General features: G+C 46.1%; 1 protein-coding gene across 1 annotated transcript in view; it reads right to left on the reverse strand.

Moving 5' to 3' along the window:
* Slit3 (slit guidance ligand 3) overlaps nt 1-17,910 on the reverse strand; it is a gene marked incomplete in the record, with an annotated part of 641,662 nt that overhangs the window by 121,422 nt on the left and 502,330 nt on the right. Inside the window, 2 exon segments of the mRNA XM_008830158.3 lie at nt 8,872-8,943; nt 12,506-12,577. Coding sequence (XP_008828380.1) covers nt 8,872-8,943; nt 12,506-12,577 — 144 coding nt within the window.

Here is a 17,910-nt window from a genome sequence, read left to right on the forward strand (position 1 = left end):
GCTCTGGGACAGAGAAGAAGCAACTCTGATCTACCTTGAAAGTATGTCTGGGCTGAATACTATGTTGGCAATACTCCTGACACACCAGGTCCAGCTCAGTTTCCTTTGCTTAAGGCAGGTGCATCTCTGTTCATGATTGCTCCCAGATCTCTCAGCATGAGATGTTATTTCAAAGAGGTAAGGCATCAAAACATCCCAGGATGGCAGAACGACTAAGGAAAAAAGAGCTCAAGGCGTAGAGTTCATGAAGCAGAGAACAAAAGAAGACAGAAAAGGGCAGTTTCCTGGACACTCATCCTCTGCCAGCCTGCTTGGCTCCCTCGGTCACAACGAGGAGGTGTCGGGAAAGATAAAATTAAGCTGCTTATGGAGAATTAAATGCTAAGGATGGCCTTGCTGAGCCCGGGCATCAGCAAGATCTAGCAGCCTGTCTCTGCCCTTTCTCTTTTGAGAAGAAGACTGGCAGCTATTCAGCTCAGTCTGGCTTCCATGAAAGGCACTCTGAGCTATCTGGTCCATGGGCAAGAGATGAGGGGATTGGAAAACACCATACATAGGACGGAGCAAATAATATTAAAGGCTCAATATCCCTTATCTGAAATGCTGGGGACCAGAAGTGTTTGGAAGTTCAGGTTCTAGGATATTTGCATATGTATAACAATAGATCTTAGGGAGGAGACCCAAGTCTAAACATAAAATTCATGTATGTTTCATCTACACAGAACATGAAGGTCATTTTATGTAATAGTTTCTATACACTCCTGACTCTGACCTATCATGTGAGATCCAATGTGATATTATCCACTTGTGGTGACATGTGGGTGACCAAAAAGGTTCAGATTTTGGAGAATTTTGGCTTTTGGATTAGGGATGCTCAACCTGTATTTAAAATTGAGTTTAGCAATTAGATCCTGGACACAGGCCTCCCTCGTGAACTAGACAGATTGATTCTCCATCTTTGGCATAGAGGCTCTACCCTGTTTGATCTGATAGGTTCATCTCCCTTTGAGGAGAACTGAGGTAAATGTTACTCAAAAACAATGAAAATAAAGCTCAATTATCTGTGAAAGCCATACCCACATGCCCCTGTGCTGAGCCTAATTTGCTTAACCCTCATGAGAGCACTGTGATTACCTTCATTTGCTCTGATGAAGAAACTGAGGGTCAGAGTGGTGACAGACTTTGTCAAGGTCACCTAGCAGTAAGTAAAACCCTAGCCTGTGTGATTTCAAAGCTCATCTCTCATCCACTACCTGAAGTCTATATACACTTTTCTCTTTTCTGTGTTCCCTGTCTCTGGGGCATGACTGGTTTTGCTAGCCTTGACATGTATGGGGTATTTTTCGGGTGGTCAAAGGTCTGGTTGGGTCTGGAAGGCCCTGCTTGCCTCTTCGGAGTAGAGACGCATCAGAAATCCAGCTGACCCTTAGGAATGTTGACCATACTGTATCTGACACAGGTGGCAGTTTATTTTACAGTTGCATGAGGCAAGGGTTTAACATTAAGAGATAACTGACAGTTAGGGAGATGGTGTGTATACACAGGTATTTGTTCGCCTTCCCTTGAAGCTTGATGCACTCTGGGCAGGCCAGGAGACAAGAGCATCCTTTATACATGCTGGAATGTTCCAGCGTGTCTCATTCCAGAGGCTGCTTGGTTTCCCAACTGAAAATGCTGACCTCTAAACTGTGTACAGATATGTTTCCAGATCAGAGCCAACTCTCTTTGGGGCCAGCTGCTCCCAAAATGAACCTCAGAAATCACATGAATATCTAGAGAATGACTGGGCCACATGAACAGCAGCTTGGCAGGCAATACAGACAGCACTTGAATGGCCGTATGTACTAACACCTTACAAACCTCCACAGCCCAACCTAGTAAGTGCTACATCCACCTGCCAGATGATGCTCTGAGATTCAAAGATCTTACATAACTGAGCAGCATTCCATGAGCTGTAAGTGTAGGTTAGTCCAATCATTCTGTTACCTTGATGCTCATCCTCCTTACTAGGGGACTGTGGAAGTCACCTAAGACTAGGAGGAGGTGGAGGCAGCCTTCCCCATCAAACTTAGTGGTGACTTTGCAATAGCACAGAACAAGAAGAGCCAGGCTCCCGCTGGAGAAAAGAGAAGAAAGCAGAGCACCAGATAGTCGGTGTACATATTTGTACATGTTAGCTCCAAGACACGCTTGCCACCCCCTCTTCTCCGAGCACTTTCGACTTCCACATATGTTTCGTGTCAAGAGGTATTAGCACTCAGCCCTTTGACTACCCAACATAATGATACTGCTGGGAGATAATCCTTTCCAGGAGCAGCTGCCTCCAGGAAAAGCAGGATAGGAGACTTAGAGGGGAAGGAAATACCCTGAGTCTGGATAGAAAAGGTTCTCATGACTTTGCCTTGCTATGGGAATGACTGGCCTAGTCAGAAAAGGCTTGAGTGTTCTCACCACAAAGAAACAGCTTGCAGCCTCATTTGTACAGGATCCAAGTAGTGTGGGGAGGTGGGCTACAGGAGGAAGGTGAGCCCACTGAGATCTATAAAAAGGGCACAGTCGCTAACAGCCACTGAGGCCCCACTGTCACTGCCCTTGCTCATTTCCCAGCCTCACTGGCCTTTGCTTCAGGGTTTAGAAAACATAAACATCTGGAGTCAGGTTTAATGATAAATTGTATTAAAATCACCTTGGCAACTCCAGCCAGCCACATGTTCACTCAGTGACCCAGAGCTATCTTTCTGGGTGGTATGTATATTCTCCACACCTGCCCGAAGGCCTGTGGCAAGCGGTGGCTATGTCACTCCTCCTCTTTATAGAGTGTTTGCTGAAGATGACAAGATCAGATTCCAGACTCTGGAGAGAACAGGGTCTTTTCAGAAAATTAGTGCCAAGAGAGAGTGCAACGGGCTTTCCAGAAGAAGAGGTGAAACTCTTCCAGGAAAGATCCCGGGCCAGACAGGCATGAGCCCAGCTCCTGCCATAAATGAAGTGGAGCTTTGTGGCCTTTCCCCAAGCCCAGGCCGTAAGGTCACTGTCTGTTTCACAAACACATAGAGGCAGTGGATACATGGGAGGACAAAAATAGTGCCACCAGCATCTAGTAAGGCTTTCTCTTTGGCTCTTGCAGGGTAGAATAATTTTAAAAGAAAGTGTTCTAATGGTTCTTTGCTACTAAAAGTATTCTGCGTCTCTCTGGAGGTATTTGCCATTACACACAGGCATAAAGTATTAGTGAGGAGACCAATTAGGGGAGACCAAATTGGAATTTGGACTAAGCTACAGGGTCTCTAGGCATCCCTCTCTCATTAATATGCTGGCCCTGTTAATTTATTTATTTTCATTTCTCTAGAATTAACCCTCTGCTGTTCTAAATTTCTTTATCTACTAAGTGTAACAAAACTGCTTTCTTTTCACTTCACTTCACACACTCCCTATGAAATATGGGGAACTTATTTTGACCTTCAGCAATCAGCTGAAGCTAGATATGGGGAAGACCCAACTAATGTCTAGTGTCACAGTACTGAGGAACTCCAGCCCTGTCCAGACTCTCCTCAGTGCTTGTGACTGGGAGCTCTGATTTACTTCAAACTAAACCCACAAGACGACACAGGAGGAGCCCTCCAAGTCCCAAGAGGGCAGAGATAATTCTTTTCTTCTCTCCTGATAATAGCTGCACAGTTGTCACAGGCCTTGGGTTGTCATGGTGATTTCAGATGGAAATGAAACAGAGCACACAGCATTGCCATCCGGTGGCCTGTCTATGAAACAAGCCTGTCTATCCACTCCAGTGACATAGGAGGGCCCTGAAAGCAGGGTTCAGGCAAGGTTTTCCTAAGAGCATCAGAGGAAAGCTGAGATGCAGATTTCAGAGAGGGAAAGTTAGCTATGGGGTGAGCAGGTAACCTTGCCTATGAAAGCTCTGTTTAGCCTCCTCTGTCTATAACAGCTGTTGGGGTGGTCACTTCTCTAATTGATTGTAATCTGGTGACTAACCAGGCCTTTAAGAGGGGAAAACCATTTACTCCATGACCAATCATGGAACATTGCAGAATTTAGGTCTTCCCAAGACTTTCCTCAGGAAATGCCATGTTCATAAGAGAGAAAAGATTTCTTTCCTTTAAGAATACTGCTGGGCGTGATGGTGCACACCTTTACTCCCAGGACTTGGGAGGTGGAGGCAGGCAGATCTGTTCTACATAGAGAGTTCCAGGCCAGCTGGGGATACAGGGAGACCCTGTCTCCCCCTGCCCCCCGCAAAAAAAAAGAATGCACCACAGGGTAGAGAGATGGTTCGATGGTTAAGAGTCCTAGCTGCTCTTGTGGAAGACTTGGGTTCAATTCCCATGTAACAACTGCCTGTAACTCCAGTTCCAGAGGAATCTGATGCCCTCTTCTGACCTCTGCAGGCATTGCACAAAGTGGGTGTACTCATACATGCAGGCAATGCACTCATACACATAAAATAAAAAATAATAAATAACATAAAATAATGCACCTCTGAGTTAGGCCGTTTCTACTGCAGGAGAGGGCTCTTGTCATCCTACCCAGCTTTGTCTCTGGAAACAAGAAAGAGCTCCTTGGTTGCCCCTGATAGAGCTCCAGGTGTGTATTGGTGGGGCATGGCCAGGAAGCAGGGCAACATCCAGATCAATACTGAGGAACTAAGAGGAATTCCTATCCTACATGTCACAATGTGTGACTGGCTGATCTGAAGAAGTCTCTGGAAGGATGTGCTGTGGTCAGAGGAATGGACTCCAGAATCCAACTGTCCAAGGTCCACTTATAAATGTGGAACCAGGGTCAAGTTTCTTAACCCTCAGTTCCCCATCTGAACAATGGGTCTTGACAACACTTCCCTTGTGGCAATGTCATTGAGAAGGTTAAATGAGTGGCAAATGTCACTGCCTAGCACAGGTCCTGGGGCATATTAAGTACTCAATCAATGTTAGGTGCCATGGTTAGCCACAGCAGTAGAAAGCATGTGCAAAACAACTGGTGAGGGAAAGTGAGCTATGTGGAGTGAAGTTTTGTTCACTGCTCTGTAATTGGCATGTTGCTTGGCAAACTCTAAGAGCCAAAAATGGTTTAGTCTGCCTTCCAAGAAAACTGAACAACAGGTGCCTGAGCTGTCTTAACTTATTCCAGGCTGAAGGCAGTCTGGTTTGGTTTAAAACCTCCTGGAGCAGGTTTAAATGCCTCCACCTCTGATGACTCCCTGACTCCAGTGACTTTCCCTGGCATGCCATGAAATCAGTGAGTGTTAAATGAATGCCCTCCATTCCCCAAGGAAAGCTGTGACAGCACAGCTTGCAGCTGTCCATCAGACACGGAAATGACAGCCCTAGTGACACACTGACCGCTTTTCTTGCCTTGGGGATGACGGGCCTCTGAGCTATAAAGTGAAGGATCTTAGGGCATGCCCACTGGCTGGCTGCCCACACAGGATCAGATGACCATCTCTTCAGATGTCCCTGGAGCCCAGGGGATGGAGAGAAAGCAGTTGGGAGCACACACAGTCGACAACTTCTGTTCTAACCTTGGCTTCTAAGGTGCCTCCACGTGGGAGAAATCACCACCCATACTGTCCAAATGGGTATCCAACTCCCTTCCCTTCCCAGCAGGCCATTTTTAACAAGGAGTTTGACAGACTATCTTGCATCCCCCAACAACAACAAATGCTGCTTGGAACAAACAGTGAATGTGTGTTTACTCAATTAATGGCTTCAGGAACTGAACCTATTTAGGATTATTTACACGGAGGCTTACTAGCTACTCACAAACATCTGAAGGCAACCATAACAGACTTCTCTGCGTTCCCAGAAGTCAGGACTGAGGTTTAGTGTAAGAATGAGCTTTCCGGTTTCCAATGGTGCAGTGACGAGTTACCACAGAAACCACCAGCAAATGAAAGACAGGGAGAGTTCTCAGAGAAGGCATGGTGGGGCTCAGTACCGGCCAGGGGCAGCTGTACGTGGCGCTCTGACTAAGGAGACATTGGAAGGTAAGCTCAGGAGGTAATCCTCAGGAGACCTCAGAGGACAGAGCAGGGTCATCTCAGAACTGCTGAAGCTTGCCTATGTAGACCCATTTGGTGCAGCCTCCGAGAGTGCCTAGGGTACTGTACTGTTAGTGTTGGCCAGCTGCCCCAAGGGAGCACCCTAAGTGAACCACCAAGAGGGGTTGGCTGGGTGCACCCTAAACTGGGCGTGTTTGGAAGGAAGGGGAGGAAGGGCAGAACACCTACCACAATACATACACAGTCTCTGTTAGTGTCACACAAGTGCCAGAAAGAAGATCCTGAAGACCAGCTGGCCTGAAGAGGCATTTCCACTTGAGGATGGGCCAATCACTTGAGAGAGATAGAGGGGGATGGAAAGAGACAAACCTCTTACAGAAAGCCTCTTTGTCAAAGGAGAGGAAATTACCCAGCCAACCAGGGTATTCTAATTAGAGCTGCCTTATCAGAGCATCTCCAGCCAAACAAGGAGAAATCCAATCTATAGCCCGCAGAATCCGAAATGAGATCTAATTGGGATCTGTTTTCCAAATGCTCAACAGCAGGTCAGAACCAGTGATGGTGACTCCAGCCCTGCCTGAGGGTTCTTTGTGGAAAGCAAGTCTGCCTGAATTGTATCAAGTCCTGGTCTCCACACAGGGAGAAACAGTCTTTACCCCTCAGCTAGTTAATTCCATCTGCTCAAAGTGACGCTCTTCACCTGGAGAGGCCTTTCCAGTGGGGGTGGGGGTGGGGGTTAGTAACCTCCTGACTGTTGTCAGCTTAGAGCAGGGACACATTTCTTTTGTTTAAAAACATGCCTTTTTAGACTCTTGATACACACTATTCACAATGCTAGGCATGCTGACACCTGCTCTATCTCTCCTTAGTGTATATGGACATTCTTTCAATGCAGATCATAAAAGTCCATTCCCCCCAGCCTAGCAGGGCGCAGCTCCTCCAAATCCACTTCCAGGCAGATGCTATTGTTACTCTTCTCCTGGGAATTATAGCTTCAGTTAACCAGCCTTGTGGTGGCTGTTATAACGTACTGTTTCTCTGCTAGGAGCAAAGAATACCATCTGTAAAGCACCCAGATGCCTGCAGAGCCCTGGCATGCCATTCTAAAAAACAGCCATAAAGACCCATGCAAGGCTTGGACCCTGGAGCACAGATCTGTCCACTATAGCCAAGCAGAATAAGATAGCAGGGAGGGTCTGTGTTGGTGGTATAGTGGTGAGCAGAGCTGCCTTCCAAGATAGCAGGGAGAAAGAGATAGGCAGATCCAGGGAACAAGACAGAGATGTGTCTCTCTCTGGTTTTCAGCTTTGTCAAATGAGTCTGACTGTTGGTGTTGAATCTGCTGCCTGGAAACTTGATGGGCATTTCATCCCAATATGGTTCATGTTACTGTGTTCTCCCAGGACAATCGGTCCAGGGACACAGGGAGTTAGGAAGTAAAGACATGTGATAGGAAGGACCAGAGAAAAAGTTTGCTTTCTCTTTCTAGAAGCTTCTCTGGACACCAACTACATACGTGCTTCCCACCTACCTCTCTGTGTCTTTGGTCCTGTGTGTCCTGCCTATTCAGAGATCTGCCTGGACTACCTGGCTTAGAGGTGGTTCCTCCTAACTGTGCAAAGGAGACAGGGAGGCCCTCTTACTGATATCTTACTGATATCTAAGTATCCCTGATACTTAGAGGTGATTCTCTCTCTCCCTCTGCCTCACTCTCTCTCTCTCTGTCTCTCCTCCCTTCCTCCTTCCTTTTTGAGACAAGGACTCATGTAGCCCAGGCTCAAACTCATGATTCTTCTGCTTCGGCCTCCTGAGAACTGGGATTACAGGGGTAGACCACTATGCCTGCCTTGGAGGTGATTTTAAAAAGAAAGACATGTTAACATGCAAACCTATCTATACTCAGAGACCAGTGAAAAATGTATCATGTGCTTTTTGAAGGACTGGGAACCATCAGAAAAACATGATCAAGTAGATTCTCTACTTTCTACATGTATCTTGCTGTGTGACACAGGGCAAGTCGTTTACCTCTCTGAGAGTTGGCATTCTCCAATGCTCACAGGATATGCAAGATCCGTTCCTAACCAACAGGAATTGTGACAGTCACAGAACAGGTGTGTGCTTGTATCAACATATACAGTCCTCTACCCACAGCACAGGAGTGTAGATGTACCAGCTACCTAGTTACAAACCAGAGATGATTTTCTCTCATATAAAATCTTATAAAATAAAATGAATTCCTTTCTTTCCTTCTCCACGTCAGCATTCAATTATTGTCTTCAAATACTTAAGCTCAAATGACCAGAATGAAATAAATGCAAATAAATAATTCCATAGCTTAAAACTTAAGGCAACAAATCTTCCTTTAAATGAAATAAACACTTCCCCCTCAGCCATACCGTACAGATAGAGTCACACCGGTGACTGATCATGTTCTTCTCTAATGGCTTCTCCCCACCCTTCTCAAGGTCACACGCCTAGCACCAGCCATTGCAGCTTTCCTGTTACAACTGGGCTTGTGAACGTTTTACTTCCCTAAATTCTTAGCAAACCTTTACAAGGTACTTCCAGGACTAAATATTTTCTTAATTTTGAGTCCTAATTCTGGGCTAGAGTTCTGGATTATAACATCTGGGCTTACATATGCTGACTCTGGCTTTCTCTGCCAACTCCCTGCCCCTCTGGCCATAAAAATGAGGCTGTGAATGGGAAGAGATGGACAGTTTAGAAGGCTCTGGTATCAGTACGATATGCACACACTCAAAAGAACTCTCCAGAGCGTGGCTCAACATTTTGGGGTTATAGTGAGCCTGAAAACAGTCTGGGGGAATGCAAAAAATGACAAGGTTTCTACTCACAGCAGCTGTAGGGACACCAGTCCATCAAACAGTCCCTTGGGAATCTCAGTGATCTTGTTCCCATAGAGCACCCTGGAAAAGAACAGATGACAGCAGTGAGCACGATATAAAGGAGGTTATCACCTCGGCCTGTTCTGGGTACAGGATCTCAGATTACCTGCCTCCCTGGTCCTGCCTCATCCATCCCTTCTCTTTATCACTAAGCTAGAGGCAGGCAGTTCAGGCTGGGTTGGGGGTGCTGTCCTGGAGGTGAGGGATGACAGGCTCCATCCATCCTGTGGCACTCCAGCCTAGCCCAGTAAATCACCCTCACCAGGAAGAAACAGCCTTTTGTGGTACCTCCTGAGCTGCAAGTGTCACTACAAGCATGACTCACGCCCCATTGTAAATAAGCAGTGTGGGAGGCCGGCCTGTGTCTTCAATGGATATTGATCTGGCTGATCCAGCCTATAGAATATTTCCTTTTAATATCCACTGCATCCTAGGAATTCTTGAGCGGAGTTCTTTAATCGTCCATCTAGACAGCGGGGCTTTCGATGTCTGGGGGCATTTCCAACTGGTGTGGGGATTGCTGAGTGGAGGCCTGGCTCGCTGGGGAAGCTGAGGAGCTTCCTTGTCTTAGATAATGGCAGTTTCCACTTTCTATCCACCTGTCCTATTTGTTCAGATCTAGGAACACAGGAACTCCGAACAGTTTGTACCTCCTCTTTCAGGTCCACGGTGTCCCTCACACTGATGCCTGATTGTGTTTGGTAACTTACAAAGCCTTCAAAAGAATCTGGGTTTGCCTCTCAAGCTCAGCACCCTGTGAGTCTCTAAGCCTGGACCCGAGACCCACCTGGTCTCTCTGCTTTGTCTTACGGCAGACATTGCTGTTTCTAGGGTCCAGCCTCCTCTTTGACCAAGAAACAGAGCTAAAGAGGTCTTGATTTATTTGTTTCTGTGAAGACTACCCCCACCCCAGGCCTCAAAGTACAAGGGCTGAATGCAACATCCAATTCCCACTCAAACTGCAATCCAGGCTGACACTCATCTAAGGAGGCAAATATTAGGATGAAGAAATAGCAAATGGGAAAGATACAGCAAATCCCCCATTTCCAGATGCCACCGGGAGTGAGGAGCAAATTCTCCATCAGCCTGCGGGTGTGTTTCATTAAGTCTTCAACAAATTAATGACTAAACAGAAGTCAGCATGATGGCGCAGTCTCACACTTGTAATTCATATTAATGCCCCACTGCTCACCGTGCCAAATGTGGTAATACTGCTTACTGCGTGCTCAGCTCGATGGATGCTTCTGGAATAACAGAAGCTGCTGGGGTGGGTGGAGCTGAGGGGCTTGGGGTAGGGGTCCTCAGGATGGGACATCCTTAAGCCTAGTGTCAGTCACTTGCCTATGCATCCACCTTAAGGGTGCCTGTCTGTGGGCCTGTCTGGCTTCCCACCCTGGGTCTTGCCTTGATTACCTTCACCTGCTTCTCATGCCTGAGCCCAACACCTCTTCCTTGGAGGGCTTCTCCTAAATGTGTCAGTTAAGGTTTTTCTACCACCTGTTCCTTTGTTTTGTTTCTTCCTAGCACTATCTTTACCTCATGTTCTGTTACTTATATGCTTATTGAGGCTGAAGTTTTGTGTTCTTCCTCTATCAGCTCTCCTATATTGAGATGCTCCAGGGCATGTCCATAGCCGGATTGCTAGGGTAGGGAACAGAACAAGATCCAGCACCATAATGGCAATGAAATAAATGAAGGAACAAATGAATGAATGAACGAACTGGGGTAAAGGCTCTCTACTACTTTACCCTGACTGTTCCCGGGCTGGGATCGGGTATGTTTATATTCAACAGTTGGCTCCATGAGGCCAAGAGTCTTGTCTTTTCAGTTCCTGGCCACATCATCGATGCCTCTTACACTGCTTAGTACACAGTAGGCATCTACTAAATGAACGACTGAATAAAAGCTGAGAGGTGCTTCACTTATTTTGCCCAATGTACACCTCCGAGCTGGCTAGTGGTGCGCCAATTTCATATTTAGCAACCAGATTTTTAATTTCTCCTACAAGACAGGAGTCACCTCAGTATCCTGAGATTGCTCCCAAATCTTGGCTAAAGGAGACCAGACAAAGGGAATGGGAAGGCTGGGATCCTTGTGGAAGGTGGCCCCTCCACCTCCTCTCCTCTGTGAGGCTCAGCACAATAAGCAGACACTAATCTTACACATGGCCCTGTCTTTGAGAGCCCAGCCAGATGTTCTATTCGATAAATGAAACTAATTTACTCTGCAGGCAGCAGACGCCAGCTGAATGAGAGACTTCCTGTCCTCGGTCCCTGCCCAGTGGGATGGGAGGATGTGTGCACCTTGTTACCTGTACACTCATAAACTAAGCAAATAGGCTGTGAAGAGACAAAACATAGCTTGCCTGTGAGCACCCTCCTTATTGTATGAGGTGTGGTAGGGAATGGGTCTCCAGAAGATATATATACATCTCGATGAAACCATTGCTGTATCTGATGTCAGACATGTCAACAGGGCTCCATGGCACGGAGATGAGGAGTGGGAGTTCTAGAACCAGATACTTTGGGCTCAAGTCTTGTATGTCACACTACTGTGGACTTTAGATACGTCACTTTGCTTACTCAAAATTCTCTCTCTCCTCCTGCCCACCTCATATATATAATATATGTGTGTGTGTGTGTGTGTGTGTGTGTGTGTGTGCATGGGTATGCTCACCTGTATACGTGTGTGTGGAGGCCAGGAGTTGATGTTGGGTGTTTTCTTCAACTGTTTTCCACTTTATTTTTTGAGACAGGTTCTCTCAGAGAATCTGGAGCTCTCAGTTTGGGCTAGACTGGCTGGCCTGTGACCTCCTAAGACTTGCCTTTCTCTACCCTGCTCCCAGTGCTGGGGTTACAAATGCATGCCACTGAGCCCTGCTTTTATGGGATGCTGGGGATTTGAACTCAGGTTTTCATGCTTGTGTAGCCAGTACTGTACTTGCTGAGCCATCTCCACAGCCTCTTCTACCTCAGGAAACATGCACAGAAGCCTCAAGGGACTTTACTATGCCTGAAGGCGCCATCGAAGGATGAGGCAAAATCCCATACCTTTTTACCTGGGGGGAGGGTGTCTACGGGCCCCTGGTGAGCAAAGTTTTGTTTGGGCTAAGGGCTTCGAAATTTTTAAAAAAGGAAGGGTGATGGGAGGTAGGAATCTTTTCAGAGCAATGACCACATGATTGGAAAAAGGTTGAAAAACTGAAAGGAAACAGTCCCTCCCTTGACAAGGCCAGGTACACAGGAGGAGTGGCCAGCCAGGGGCCTTTATCTCTGACCTGTATTACCACTCACTCCTCCTGGTCTCTCGAGACAGCACTGTGCAGCATGGGGTGGGAGGGGGAGCGAGGTTAGAGTGGAAGACACATTCGAATTAGAAGCCAATAACTGGGAAAGCCGCTGGGCAGTTAATCAATAAAAATAATGCATGTGAGTTGTAGAAATATTCCCCAAGATCAATTTCCCCCAAAGAAATATTTGTTTCTTTTACCAGATTGCCACAAGTGTGTAAGGGAACATAAAGCCTTGATAAACAACACCTCTGGAAAAATATGGAACCCCCCCCCCAATTTGGCCCCACTTACAGTGACGTGAGTGATTTCAGGCCCTGGAATGCATCTGGAGCTATGTCCGATATCTGATTCTTGCTGATGTCTCTGAAAACATCAATGGAAAAGTCTGAAAACATGGCTCACAGGTGTGATAACGCTCTCCCCTAAGCATGAACCCAGCAGTCTAGGCATTCAAAACCAGCAAGGATTAGTTGATCAATCAAGCAATTTATTTATTCTTAGCCTAAGAGGAGGTGCCCAAAGAGCCTCTCCCACTGTCTTGGGGTGAAATATGCTGCTTTTTTAAAATCAGTTTTCTCAGGTTCTAAGGAATGTTCACCCACGTCCTCTTGTTGGGGACAGCAGGCTATGCATACGTATGTCATTACTGTGTAGGTCTAAAACCATACCCAAAAGCTGGGCATGCTGGAGCACTATGATTCCAGTACTGGAGGGGTGAAGCAGGAGGATTGGACAATGGAGGATAGCCTGGGCTAGAGAGTGATACCCTGTCTCAAAAAGCAAACAAAATAATATGATCAAGATGTAGGGTATGAAATGCACAAAAATTCAATAAAAATATATATTGGAAAAAACCCAAACAAAATGAAACCTAACCAATGACAGAAACAAAATCCCTAGAACAAACCCCAAACCAGCAACCCCCACCCCAGCCAGAGGCATTGTCTTAGGTATGAGTATTGACTATCTAATGGTACAAATGAAGCAGCACAGGCCCCCACCCGACCACAGGACAAGGTAGGTGCCTTTAAGCGTTGATTTCTTGTTTTACACTCTAACAATGATCATCCCCCTGAAAGACTTGAGGTGTTTCTCCTCCCCGGGGACTTCCTCCCTGACTTGAAGGAGTTTCTGGAACAGGGACTGATGATAGCATCTGATTCAATGTGTCCTCTCAGGTGTGATGTAAGTGCATCAAGAGATTCTCAAAGGATGCCTTTGATACATGGATGCATCACTGGCTGGCAGTGCTCCTCATGTGGAGACAAGCCCAGGGAGGTGACATATCCAGTGCATGCGTGTTAGAAGGATCCCCCAAGCACAGGGCATATGGTGGCTAGCCTGGCCTCCTAGGTGCAGGGAGCCTCTTGTGTGGTTCACCCCTAGAGGTCTGCTGCTGTGTGCTTTCAGCATCTCAGCAGGACCAGGGCCACAGGTCCTTGATAAGGGAGGGGAATTTCTTTCTCTCAGAGTTATTAGCTTAGGGCTGGCCTTTGGGCTCCTGTCACTGGTGGAGAGATGCTCCAATTTCCGGAGACAAGGAACCTCTCCGATTCCTTTCCTTTAACAAAACAAATCAATGGGTCCTTGCTTTTGTACCAGTGGGGGAGGGCTGTCTTAGCAGGCCAACAAGGAGGAGACAAGAGGAAACTGAGAAGACAGCACATCTGGGAACATTCATAAATGACTGCCCTCAGCCAGGCCAGACACCCAGTTCCCAGTCTCTTAAACACATGCAAAGGGAGTAGCCTTGATCCTGTTTCCCTCCTTCATCCAATGGTCTAGGAAAGGGCCATGCAATAACCTTTACCTAGATCTCTGCTCCCTTCCCTCTTGCTTCCAAAGTCTGTGAGTTAAAAGACACTTCCCAGGTTAAGGCCTCTTCTACACAGCTGTCTGGTTTATCCCTTTAGCTGGTGAGATCGCCTCGAACAAATCCAGCTTGTGCTCACAAACTTGTCAGCTTACACTGGGCTTTTCTTCAGCGTTCCATTTTTGGATAAGGGTTTTAACAAGCAAATACCCTGGATTATCCTAATCTTGTTCACCCTCGGGTGGCTGCCTAGTAAAGCATTTTGGGCAAATGCACTGGGTCTGCTCAGACCATATTAGGGAGGAGGCTTGCTTTGACTCTTTCCCTCCTTGATCATGTGGTATTGCTTCAAGATGCTCAGACCTTGCACATACATGAAGTCCCTTGGCCACTGGGAAAGATTCTTGCCTTAGCTTTGTGGGGACAAACTAGTATTTTAGTCCACTGTTAGAACTTCTGGGATCAATCTTCCTTGGGCTATAAGATGAGGTAAAATACCTCCTGATTTTGGAAGAAGTGGAGAGTGGGAATTGGAGAAGTGATAGTTTTCCTGAAGACAGACCCTCCCTGGTGGTCGGTCACTGAGGCTGTCTCCATATATATTTGTACCAAGATATTTTGGGATACGTATTTATTATAGAATGGATAAATCAAGCTATTTAGCACATGAATTGCCTTGTATACCTTTTTTTAAAACCTATTCTTGTAATGGGAACACTTAACACCTACCCTCAGCAATTTTCAAGTACACAATACACTGTTAACTATTGCCATCATGTTACACAATAGATCTCTTGAACATCTTCCTGCCCAATTGAAATTTTGTATCCTTGGACCAATATCTGTCCAGTGCCACCACCACCCCTATCTCCACCAAACCCCTAGTTCTGCTTCTTTGAGCTGGACTTCTTAGGATTTCATGTATGTGTTGGCTCATCTTCATTGTCAACGTGGCAGGATCACCTCAGAGATACATTTGGTTGTGTCTGGGAGGGTGTTTCAAGAGAGGATTAAGTGGGAAGGGAAGACCCACCTGAATGTGGGTGGCACTATCCAATGGGCTGGAGTCCCCAGTGAATAAAAAGACAAAGGAGGATGCCAGCTGAGCACCAGACCTGACCTCTGACCTCTGCTTCCTGACCAACTGCCTCAGCTTCCACTCCCATGTCTTAACTGTCATGATGACTTTGTATCCCTTTAAACTGTGAGCCAAGATGAATCCCTCTTCCTTAAGCTGCTCTTGTCAGGTACTTGGTCACAGCAAAGAGAAGAGTAACACAATAGATCATGTGGTTCCCTTTAAGTCTGCAGGAAGGAAGCAACAGCCCTGAGAGGTGAAGGACCTGAAGCCTCCAGGAACTGGATTCAGTCATTTGGGTACTGAGTGGCCTTCTATCTCCAGATCTTCAGCTCAAGACCCTTTGTGACACTTCACTATGCTTGATACAGAATCAGTGCACAGGACAGAAGGCAGATGGGGGCACTGGGAAGCTGCCCTTGATACCTGCTGAGTCCATAGAAAGATGGTCCTGGAACTGACTGCACAATGCAAATCCCAGAGAGGCTGAATTGTGAACCTGGGTGTTGGGTGTGCGTGCGTGCGTCCGTGTATGTGTGCGTGCGTGCATGCGTGTGTGTGTGTAAATCTGTGCATTTAATAAATCTATAATAAATATACATGATTTGTGAACCTGGGTGTTGGGTGTGCGTGCGTGCGTCCGTGTATGCGTGCGTGCGTGCGTGTGTGTGTGTGTGTGTGTGTAAATCTGTGCATTTAATAAATCTATAATAAATATACATGCAGGTGACTCCTATATCATACCATAATGCACTATGTTCTAGAGTCTGGTCAGTCTGAGACCCACTCACTCCCCTGGGTCTATACACTGAATGTCTAAGAGAGTGGCTTTTCCAGACTGGAACAGAGGTGTCAAATTCAAGGATATATAAGGGTTAAACAGAGAATGAAAGCGCAAGACACTAGAAAGTCTCGAAACCCATGAAAGACTGTCCTTCCTAAGAATATGCAAATGAAAAGATATTTGTTTGCTTGCTTTCTGAGACCTAGTTGGCTACGTAGCTCAGGTTGGCCTCAAATTTGCCATCCAAGTGCCTTAGCCTCCCAAGTTGGGATTATAGGCCTGCACTACTACATCTGGCTTTAAAGAACTCTTAATTCACCATTCTGACAGAACATCATAGACTTAGACTGCAGCTGTTAGAATTCTCAACAAATCAACCTTATAGAAGAAGTTGGAGTAATCTCCAGAGCCTCCTCTCTGTACACACACCTTCTCTATTTAGATACTGGATTTTTACTTGGGAGTATTTCTTTTAATATTGAGATGATCACTAGAAATAGGTAGGGATTCACGGATAATTCTTTTTTTTTTTTTTTAAAGTGAGACCAGGATGTAATTCAGTCATAGTTGAGGGAAGAAATTTCTAGCTGGTAAATATTATATATAAAATGGTCATGGGCATCTGGAAGGAATTCACTATTAGGATTTAAAATCTATTCTCACCTGGAACTTGCCTTACCCCACACCATTAAATAACAATATAGATTTCTGAAGTCCTATTAGTCAAAAAATTTTGAGTGAGTTCTTTTCCCTCCTATCATCCCCTTGGGGGGGCATCATAATAAATATCAGTAGCATCAGAAGTGATCAAAAATTAAATTCACTTTCCAGGTCGTGACTGATAAGGTCTTATGAATTCTGAATGCAGCAATCGTGGTAACTCCAATAGGATGGAGAGAGGACAGTAAAACAGCCAAGCTCTAAATTACCTGGACTCCACAAAAAAATTAGAGCAGTAACTTAAATCATGCAAGAGCTATAGGTTGGGGCAGTGACTGAACTTGTCATTTTTCACTGAAATTACTATCTGGCTGCATAATCAAGCTGGGCTTTAAAAATGAATTGGGGGGGTGTGTATGCATGAAGAGGGCACTGGGAAGCAGGGCCACCGGGAGATTAATGACCCAAGGGTTTTAAATATTAAGGCCTATATTTATACAGCTCTTCCAGAAAGGATGCTGCCAAGGGAAGGGAAGAGGCCTGTGCTTTGTGCTGGCTCATTATGTTGGTTTTCACTTCTGGAGTTGCACCAGGAGAAAATCTTGTTTGCTTTGGCTTTCCAGGGAGATAGGAAGTTGGCTTCCTGAGATCTGAGGGTAAAGCCTACTAATGCCACTGTTTCTCAGGGATGTTTATTTTTAACATGAAAGGAATCAGCAGACCTTGTTAATACAGGCCCTCCCACTCAAGGGAAACCCGTGAACAGGCCTGGCATGCAAGGAAAAAACAGGATGGCATCCATGCATTATTTCTTCCTGCCCCTTCTCTGGTGGGATGAAAACAGATCTTACGTACTAGGGGGTCAGACTAATGATTTCCCAGCCTAGAAAAGGGGAAGTGGGGGTGTCTCCCTCCAAAATCTTAATATCTGTAATGGCATAGTTTGGGCTATTTCTGAATCCCACTTGCCTCCCTTCCAATATTCCAGTGTGGAATGATTCACATTGAGGGTTCAAGGCCATCGTGTGATGGGAGAAGGATGACTGGCTTTGTTCCATGGTAGGGATAATGCAGCAGTGCCATCACAGGCTGCCGGGGTAGGAAGGATACAGCATGCTGAAGTCACCAGGTGATGATGTGCTATAGTGCTAGGTGTGGTATCAGTCACCATGGTCCTGGGATGTTACAGCTGACTGTGAGCAAGTCATGTCACTGTGATCAAGTCAAGCCATATGTCGATATGTTAGCCATACCCTCCAGGGCCCATATATTTCACTTAGAAAAAAGAGAAAGTCTTTAATGTGGTCTCAAGGGCTCATGTGACCCAGCCCCTCTCTGCCCCTCTGCATAATCTTGGCCCT

Source organism: Nannospalax galili, unplaced genomic scaffold, assembly GCF_000622305.1.
Source record: "Nannospalax galili isolate Female #2095 unplaced genomic scaffold, S.galili_v1.0 scaffold1154, whole genome shotgun sequence".
In the NCBI taxonomy this organism is placed as follows: Eukaryota; Metazoa; Chordata; class Mammalia; order Rodentia; family Spalacidae; genus Nannospalax; species Nannospalax galili.